The sequence below is a fragment of the Haplochromis burtoni genome, unplaced genomic scaffold (genome assembly GCF_018398535.1).
Source record: "Haplochromis burtoni strain Fernald_Lab_line unplaced genomic scaffold, NCSU_Asbu1 Contig_621, whole genome shotgun sequence".
In the NCBI taxonomy this organism is placed as follows: domain Eukaryota; kingdom Metazoa; phylum Chordata; class Actinopteri; order Cichliformes; family Cichlidae; genus Haplochromis; species Haplochromis burtoni.
This window is the reverse complement of record NW_024582982.1, coordinates 225559-235680: the sequence shown is the minus strand read 5'-3', so window position 1 is coordinate 235680 and position 10122 is coordinate 225559. Positions and strand designations below refer to the sequence as shown.

General features: G+C 39.0%; 1 protein-coding gene across 1 annotated transcript in view; it reads right to left on the bottom strand.

The window, feature by feature from the left end:
• Positions 1–2466: 2466 nt before the first annotated feature.
• hck (HCK proto-oncogene, Src family tyrosine kinase) overlaps positions 2467–10122 on the bottom strand; it is a 21108-nt gene continuing 13452 nt past the window's right edge. Inside the window, exons 6-13 of the mRNA XM_005948753.3 lie at positions 9823–9926; positions 9181–9330; positions 8654–8806; positions 8369–8551; positions 7986–8062; positions 5990–6143; positions 5565–5696; positions 2467–4692 (exon numbers count right to left, since the gene is read on the bottom strand). Of these exons, the coding sequence (XP_005948815.1) occupies positions 4490–4692; positions 5565–5696; positions 5990–6143; positions 7986–8062; positions 8369–8551; positions 8654–8806; positions 9181–9330; positions 9823–9926 (1156 nt within the window). The 3' untranslated portion in view covers positions 2467–4489. The remainder of the gene's footprint in view (positions 4693–5564; positions 5697–5989; positions 6144–7985; positions 8063–8368; positions 8552–8653; positions 8807–9180; positions 9331–9822; positions 9927–10122) is intronic.

Genomic DNA, 10122 nt, shown 5'->3' with positions numbered 1-10122 from the left:
GATATCTGTGTGTGCAGGTGACTATTACTGTGCATAATTATTAGGCAACTTAACAAAAAACAAATATATACCCATTTCAATTATTTATTTTTACCAGTGAAACCAATATAACATCTCCACATTCACAAATATACATTTCTGACATTCAAAAACAAAACAAAAACAAATCAGCGACCAATATAGCCACCTTTCTTTGCAAGGACACTCAAAAGCCTGCCATCCATGGATTCTGTCAGTGTTTTGATCTGTTCACCATCAACATTGCGTGCAGCAGCAACCACAGCCTCCCAGACACTGTTCAGAGAGGTGTACTGTTTTCCCTCCTTGTAAATCTCACATTTGATGATGGACCACAGGTTCTCAATGGGGTTCAGATCAGGTGAACAAGGAGGCCATGTCATTAGTTTTTCTTCTTTTATACCCTTTCTTGCCAGCCACGCTGTGGAGTACTTGGACGCGTGTGATGGAGCATTGTCCTGCATGAAAATCATGTTTTTCTTGAAGGATGCAGACTTCTTCCTGTACCACTGCTTGAAGAAGGTGTCTTCCAGAAACTGGCAGTAGGACTGGGAGTTGAGCTTGACTCCATCCTCAACCCGAAAAGGCCCCACAAGCTCATCTTTGATGATACCAGCCCAAACCAGTACTCCACCTCCACCTTGCTGGCGTCTGAGTCGGACTGGAGCTCTCTGCCCTTTACCAATCCAGCCACGGGCCCATCCATCTGGCCCATCAAGACTCACTCTCATTTCATCAGTCCATAAAACCTTAGAAAAACCAGTCTTGAGATATTTCTTGGCCCAGTCTTGACGTTTCAGCTTGTGTGTCTTGTTCAGTGGTGGTCGTCTTTCAGCCTTTCTTACCTTGGCCATGTCTCTGAGTATTGCACACCTTGTGCTTTTGGGCACTCCAGTGATGTTGCAGCTCTGAAATATGGCCAAACTGGTGGCAAGTGGCATCTTGGCAGCTGCACGCTTGACTTTTCTCAGTTCATGGGCAGTTATTTTGCGCCTTGGTTTTTCCACACGCTTCTTGCGACCCTGTTGACTATTTTGAATGAAACGCTTGATTGTTCGATGATCACGCTTCAGAAGCTTTGCTTTAAAGTACAAGGTCAGGAAGAACCAGGTAAGAAAACAGACAGGGAATAGTGACAGGCACAACAGAAACTGTTAAGCTGACAAAGAAAAAAACACAAATTTTACTCACACAATCTGGAAGTTGTGTTCTCCCTATATTAAAGCTGCTATACAGAATCTGCAAAACAAACTGGGTTGAAATTTTTTTTGACCCTCTTTAATAACATTCCAACATAACATTATCATTGATTGGGGAGATTAAAATTAATGATATATTTTTATGTGGTTCAGCCAGAACTCTACTAAAACCTCAGCCAATAATAGATAGGCCAACTTTTGGACCGTCAAAATCTTATGATTTAATAAAGAAATTTGCAGACTTGCACAGAGATGGTAAAATTATGATGACTGATTCGGAGATGAAGACAACAGATGACGAGGACGGGGAGGAACAGGGGTTTAAATGCACCAAGGAGACAGTCAGAGAGAACTCGGGACAACTGGAGACAATTAAGGATGCAGGGACTGACAGAGACAGGGAAGAAGTCTCATTGTGACGAGTAGTTTATATTGCCTGGCTGGGCAGCTCTCTGGGTGCTCAGCACCCCCAAAGCTCTGATCCTAGAATTGCCTCTGTTAAAAGCTAACATTATACCAGCTAATGTTTTCCTCTGATTAAAGGCTGGTTACATTTTCACATTTTTTAAGAGTTTATTTTCTAAGAGCCAAACAATGTTAGATCCACTTCAAGGAAAGTTTAACTAATGCCAGCTAAGAGCAGCTAACAGCATCAAAAACAGCAACACTTACCAAGTGAAAAGTTCAGGGTATCCTCAACAACTCATCTCATTATCAATGTGATCAGCCTAAACTTACTGCCATAAATTACAGCCAAAGTTGGTTGTCCTACAGTGGCCAAGTAGCTAGGATTATACAATTGAATTAGGAGGGGTATAAAACATAATTCAGTTGATTGCAGTTGACTGATATCTAACGATGAGATTTTACACACTGTACCTTTCAGTTTTTGGGACAAGCAGCAAAAGTGAACAATAATCAAAATGCTGATAATGCTAATCATATTGCATGTGTAGCTCATTCTAAATTCCTTGTTAAACAATATATCATTTTGTTACCATCTCTGTCCAGTCAACGAAAAATTCACTTAAATAAACAATTATTTAATTTATTATTTATAACACAATGATGATCAAATCTGGTTGGAGACCCTTCAATGAACTTTTGTCTTAGGCCCCAGCAGACTCTCTCTAGACACATTTAATTAGGCATATGTCTGGGTTTATGGTGAGGTATCTTACAGGTAGTGGAATCATTGCTAGAGTCACATTTAAAATATGTTGCTTGCTGTTACACCAATACACACTTATAGTTTTTAAAGTAGTTTATTCCATTTCATGACAGTTGCATTGACAGAATCAAGCATCTCACAAATATCACAAGGGCTTTATATTGAAGAATTAAGAAAAACACTAAAATATACTCAACTTTGTGAATATAACTATATACAGTGCTAGCAATGATTTAGTCATCATTGTAAATGAATCATACCTGTTTATATAAGAAAAAAAAGCTCTCATATGTTTTGCTCACAGTCCCCACTCTATGAATGGCATTAAATTTGTCACAGCATGAAATCATTAAATCTTACTCCCCCCCCAAAAAAGCTCTTCTGACATCTGGGGCCCCTGAAATGCATTAGAACCACTCAAGTAGTAAACTTAGCATTGCTTTTAGTATATGATGTACTATTGCTGATCAACTACAGAAGAAATGCTTGTTGTATTGTGCAAGAAATCTACTATTTTCAAGATGAGACACATAATGTAAATAAAATAGAGCAGTCATCGTTCCTTCACAAAAACGAAAAATAAAAGGCATTTGCTGTTAGGAAGACACTTCCATTGAAGATACAATGGCGTTCAGATCATAAAATTAGCAAAAAAGTCCAATGTGAAATGTACCTATGCACTGCTTTCTCAATAATTTAAGTAATAAAAGAGAAACATGTAGGAATCAACAAGCATCATTAGGTAAAGAGCCTGAATGTTTGCATCTCTTCATATATATCAATGTCTGTACAGAATATATCGTACACATTAAGTCTGCAAGAAAGATCCACTGCAAAAGGCACTATAAAGAAGTAATGCTAAATCCACAGCATAATGAAAAGTATAAATAGTGCTTTTAAGCAGAATCAGCAAGACAATACCCACTTTCCTGTGAAACACCACAGTTTTATGGGAGTAGGGGGGCAGTGGTGGGATTGCTTGTTTTATTATAGTTTTATTAGAGCTGAACACATTTTCCTGTGAACATCTGTGTTGTGGTTGATGGCTGGACAATGTGCGCTAGAGCATAACAGCAATCTCCAGGTGTTTGTGAATGGGGCCATGTTTGTGCTACCATAATATTTTGTGAGTGAGAGAGTCTGGTTTAATGTGAGCTTAAAAAAACCCTTCAAAGGCATTCGATGTTAGGGACTGTACACAAATTACAGTGCTGATAAGAACAAAAACACGCAGGGCTATTTATAGTTTGTTTTTGTTTAGTAAAATAGTTTTCTGCCTCTTGCAAATTCACTCTTTTGTCCTTGCTCTTCTGAACTCTGCAGGCGCTCTTCACGTGCAGTGCATATACATATTACCCAGGAATCTTTTTTTCAAGGAACTAAAAGGTTACGTCATGCATTGGTGCACTCTAGATCTCCTTTTGGTTAGGCAAACTAGTCTGCTTGCACATGGAAACATTTTGAAGAGCTATACCACAAACTTCTCCAGTCCTGACAAGTTGGTGTTATTTTAGAAAACAGAAAGCTCCACCTCTAAAGTTCCTGGAATCTAGAGTTCCTGGACTTTGAGGGGGGAGGTTTGTCTGGTTTGTGCAATTCCTCCAGAGTTTCTGGAAATACGCTTTTCAGGAGACTCTTTCTGGTCCTTCTAACCCATGCCTCGCCTGCAAAGTGAAGTAATACAACTCACCCTTCCCAAAATGTCAGACAATGTGTCCTGTGCGTAACATTCAACTTCCTTACAGTAATCCATGATACGTCCAGTCTGTAATAAAATGACTACAAAAAAATGACTACAGGTACAAATGATGGATGTGTTTGTGCATCACTTATTATATCGGGGGCTGCAGATATAACAAACCTGTGGGACTATTAACAAAATTAAGAATCTTACATTGTGACTGCTTCCTTAAAGAAAACTTTCATGCATCTATAATTGCTGTACAGTCCCTTATTACTAAGAATTATATGTTTATAAATTAGAAAAAGATTGAGACGCAGATAGACAGAACTGTAGAGATTGTATATATGTGTGTGTGACCTGAGCTGCATTGCTTCCTGTAGAAGTTACAGTAGGTGTGAATGGATGTGCTCTGAAGCCTCATGGCTGCTGCTGATACTGGCTCTCTGTGGCTGTGTAGAAATCCTCCAGGACGCTCTGCAGGTAATCAAAGGTGGGGCGGTCCTCAGGCTTGTTCTTCCAGCACTCCATCATGATGTCATATAGTTCCTTGGGACAGCTATCCATACGTTGCATTCGATAGCCCTTCTCCAAGTGGCGGATCACTTCTGGATTGGTCATACCTGAAAATAATGGAAGAAATAAAAGTAAAAAGAAGAGGACTAATGTAGGAGTAAGACAATCTAGAGTGCTTTGGTGAAGGTGATAGTTCATTTGATTAGTTGGTCGATGAACAACTTTGATTCAGACTAAAAACTACAGGATGGACTCAAGAAAAATACTTATGGAAAATCTCTGTCTTTGTTAATGGATAGGTTTATCTATCGCCTATGGATAGCTTCTCCCTTCATGATAATAACATTCCAAACTAAGGCAGCTATGTTATAATTTTCCACTCAAGGTGACATGGCTGCAGCGAATGAACTGTTATTTACTCTTAGTTGTACTAAGAGGAACTTAAAGAAGTCACTTGCTAACCTAAACTAGCATCCTACTTGTTATTACAGTATAGCAAGAATGCAATCTGCCAGTGAAGCTACCAAGCAAGTGCTAGCAATATCTGGTAGATACCATTAGAGCACTTCCTCGTTCACAGACTATACATACAGTAAGACAGGATTTGTTATTCAAAGCATGTCTCTGAAATTGCTGCTCCACCTGACTGTTGTCTACCTCAACTTTGTGTTTATCAGAGCAAGAACACTACTATTGTTCATCTTCTTTAATACAATGTGTCTGTTTTTTTTTTTTTAACATTCTTTAGATTCTTTAGTGTCCTCCTTAAGTATAAAGTCATGTGTTGAATATCTCTAGTAACATTCTAACTTTTTATACAGCCATGTTTATATATTCAAAAAATCCCATGCTAGCTTGTTAGATTTATTGTCTTAGTAGGCCACTTTTAACCAAATAAGCTTCTCCTGTTTACCAACTATTTGTGCAAATGTCCTGCTTTTCATGGGATTTGTGTCAAACTCTTGTGTTTTCCACTTACCAGGGTATGGTGTACGCCCATAGCTGATAATCTCAGTCAGCAAGATGCCAAAGGACCAGACATCAGATTTGATTGTGAAAGAACCGTAGTTTATGGCCTCAGGGGCTGTCCATTTAATGGGGAACTTAGCACCTGGTTGGAAATAATTGAAAACCCAGTTAGAATAGGAACTAATGTTGACAGTGAGACATCACTTGTCACCTAATGATACAGATCTCCTGGTGACATGTTTACAATGTGCAAACCATGAGGTAAGTCGCTCTTATCGTCATTCTCTGCTTGTTTTGTCATTTGGGTCGTAATCTGATATTTCACTGACACAAAGTCATTTCCCTTTGATTGATGAAACTGTGACTGCTGCTATTCCATCTGTTCTGGGACGATACTTGCCCGGATCTTTTGTAATAGGAAACATTGCGCTGTACCTTCCCTGGCTGTGTACTCGTTGTCTTCAATGATACGAGCCAGGCCAAAGTCGGCAATCTTGCACACCAAAGCCTTATTGACCAGGATGTTGGCAGCTCTCAAGTCTCTGTGGATGTAGTTCCTCTGCTCAATGTAGGCCATCCCCTCGGCAATCTAGAAACAAAAATGACAGAGGACAAAAAGTTGTTGCCAAAAATTAATATCACTGGCAAGGAAACACTGTTCCCTTTTTCTTTCAGTTCATTTTACTGCTGGTAATAATAGCAACAGATATTTTGCTATAATATGCATGAGGATTCACATGGGTACTCTTTCCCTTTAGCACCTTTGTGTTACTGCTTGATAAGATCAGCCTCTCTTGCTATCTGATCAATAAACTTGAAAAAATCAGTCATGGTATGATTTAATCAAAGTAGGTGACCTTTTCCCCTTCCCCTTCTCTCTCTGTTCTTTGTATTTAATAGGAACCACCTCAACAGCAACAGCAACAAATATGCATGCACCCCCACGGATTAACTGCAAAAACCTGGATGTCTCACTCTCTTTGAAGGTGGTATAGTTTGTTAGATGGGCTAGTATTTCAGAAACTGCTGATCTCCTGGGGGTTTCCCACGTTACCCTCTCTAGTGCAGAAGAGAAAATATCAGTTCCCTGAGCAAAAATGGCTTGCCTATGTCAAGTTAGAAGTCAGAGAAGGATGGCCAGACTGCTCTGAACTGATATGAAGTTTAACAACTTTAACCACTGTTTACAAAATGGTAAGCAGAAGAACATCTCTGAACACACAGATATTGAACCAGATGGGCTACTGTAGCAAAAACCACTTCATACTATATGCCACAGCTGTCAGCTAAAAACAGGAAACAGGCTGCAGGTCATGCAGGAGTTTTTTAGTACTAACTAAGCACTGTTTAACCACCACTGCTTATCTAATTAAAATGTTGTTGCTAAGCATGGTAAATGGCCTGTATTTGTATAACGCTTTACTAGTCCCTAAGGACCCCAAAGCGCTTTACACATCCAGTCATCCACCCATTCACACACACATTCATACACTCATGACCATGCCTTTATGACTATAGTGTGTGTATCTTCTCATATCTGCTTGCAGATAATCTCAAACTGCTTTTTACAATATCAGTTCACTCTAGGCTACCCAAAAGGCCTCAAAGTGATCAGAACTTAGTCAAATAGAGCACTTCTGGTATGTGGTGAAACTGGAGATTTTGATCATAGATCCACTGCTTAACTGCATGAAGCTGTCATGTCAATATAGATCTAAATCTGTGAGGAATGTGTCCAGTACCTTGTTGAATCTATGCCACAAATAATTAAGGCAGCTCCGAATGCAAGTACTAGCAAGGCGTAACTAAAGAAGCTGCTGGTGAGTGTGTTTGTTTTGTGTTTACTGCGAAAGACTGTTAGCACAAACTGGTGATATGTAGGTAAAACTAAATAGGATTTAAGTGGAATGGTAATTACAGTAAACTAGCCAGTTAGGGTGAAATAAGCACATATTCTCAAGGCACACTAGCTTCAAAGAAATGGTAGCTGCTTGAAAATTTGAATTTAGCCTGTTGATGTGTAACAGAAAATGTCTGTTTTTGAAGATTTACATTCATTCTTAAAATATTCAGCACAATAGCACAATGTAACCTGTAGTTCTTCTTTCATTGTTCCTCTTTGTAGTTAATATTTCCTTTTTTTCATTGACTAAACATGGTTGGAACATTTTGTTCGGTGTTACTGGTAGGCCAGCACCATTACATTATCCTTCAGGGAGTTTTAATCATTTTACTTTGCTCAGTTTTACAGTTAGAATTTCTCACAGAGAACATCAACACAAGAGCTGAACTTTGAAAATGATTTTAATATTGGGACGTGTGCTTTGCACTGCATACAAACACAAGTTTCATTTACAGCCAGAAAACCAGGGAAACAGGTGGGACAAGCTTGCAAAAGCACCAGTACTGAATGTGACCAATATATTCTCACCTGAGCAGAGAAGTCAATGAGCTTTGGAAGCTGGACTCGGTTGCCCTCATCACTCTTTAAGAAGTCTAATAAACTACCTGTAGGCACACAAATGCAAAAGTATTAACAAACAGATGGCATTAGTTATTAAACTGATAATTATTATTATCACCCATTTTAACTATAGCCACTGCTTGTATTAGCTATGATCAGTTCATCTTTTTCAAATGTTCTTTTACCTCACAGCAAAGAGCATCTCCCTTCATTTTTAGTGTAACATAGTGTAAACATTTTGAACGTAGATGTCATGGGAAAACACTTTTCAAAAGATGTTGCAGCAATCGCTGACATCAATAGCCCATGTGGACATGTACAAATACACACTCAGGCACACACACACACACCTTTCTCCATGAACTCAGTGATAATATAGATTGGCTCCTCTTTGCTGACGACAGCATGAAGTCGAACCAGTTTGTCATGTTGTAGAGTCTTCATGAGGTTGGCCTCCATCATGAATGCTTCCACTGACATGCTGCCAGGCTTCATGGTCTTCACTGCTACCTTTGTGTGTTTGTTGTATGTGGCTTAAAACAAACAAACAAACAAAAAATTACGTTTAGGAAATGGATTTCTATCTAACATCACAATAAACAAATGGATTCTACAATGATGAAGATCTATCTCACCCATCCACACTTCTCCAAACTGGCCAGCACCGAGCCTCTTGTCCAGTTTGAGTGAAGATCTTGGGATTTCCCATGCATCCTTCTCCCACGGCTTTTCAGGTTTTGGACTCAGGCATGGGTTAGTCAGGGACTGGCAGAGACCATCTCCTTGCTCTGTATGTAGCAGAATGAATATTTAGCAATTTGATTTTGTACCTCTGTGGTAGAAAAGTATAAAATAAGAAATAATGCTATTGAGAAATCATGATAGTAGTACTCGTCACAGAGCAATGCAATGTTCCACAAAGGCTGCCATATTAAAGTTGGCCAGCAGAGTGTGCTCTGCACTACTATAAGAATAATGTTCAGTGGAATGCAAACTAAGCTGGAGCTGCTTGGCCGCCCCCAAGAAGTCCCAACGTCAGCAATTCAATGCAAACAGAAGATAACCTAACTGTGCTATTAAAACACTGTGAGCACAGCTGTGAAAAGTTTGAATGAGTCAGCACTGGACTAGAGCGTGAGATTTGTTGATAGCTAGAACTCACTCTTGTAATGGCTGACCAGTTCCTGCAGGGTGCTGAACGTGATGCGGGGAGAGATGTAAAATCCTCCATTATCCAGTGTACGAATCTTATAATGCTTCACTGTGTCACCGGACTGAGGATCACTGTCCCTGACAGACAGAGAGTAGCTGCCTGTGGAAAAGGAGAAACAGCATCTTATCCACAGGGACTGTTCAAAGCAAATTAAAGCAACACACAAGAGGTCTAGGTTGAACTGGAGTGTCTTTTCTCTTGTTTTTGCTTCATTTAGGGAAACAGAAAAAGCTGTAAGCATCACATGGACATTCCATCACAATTTTAATTTTATTCACGCTAGTGTTAACAGGAAGTCATATGTCTAGTTTTCAGACACTTTGGAAACATAGCATTCATTTTCAAATGAAATATAAGTCTGCTAAAGTATCCTTTTATCGCTTCTATAGTTATGACTCTAAATGCTAACATTAAAATGAACTAAAACTAACTATTAACATTAACAAGTAATTAGCCCATGTATATACTGTCCTCTGTTACAAAGAAATATTAATATTATTATTTTAATGTACGATTTGGTCCATGTTTCAACTTTCTTCTCTTAGCCAACAAAAGAACAAAGAGTGTCTTTCTCAAATATACATCACTTACCTTTGGTAGTCTCACTGTCTCGGATCATGAAGGATCCAATTTTGTTCCCAGGGGCCAGCAACTGCCTCTCAGCATCTTTCCTGCTTACGCCCTTAAAGAACCACCTTAACAGTAGGAAACAGATAAGTCAGTACTGAAACCTTGTAGCGGCTATTTTGTATATGCCCTCATTTTACCTTCATATTGTTTTCTGTGTTACCAAGTTCATTTCCTATTTATTCTATTTATCCCCTTCGTATATTTTATTTATATTGTCTCTGTATTATATATATGTGTGTGTGTGTGTGTGTGTGTGTGTGT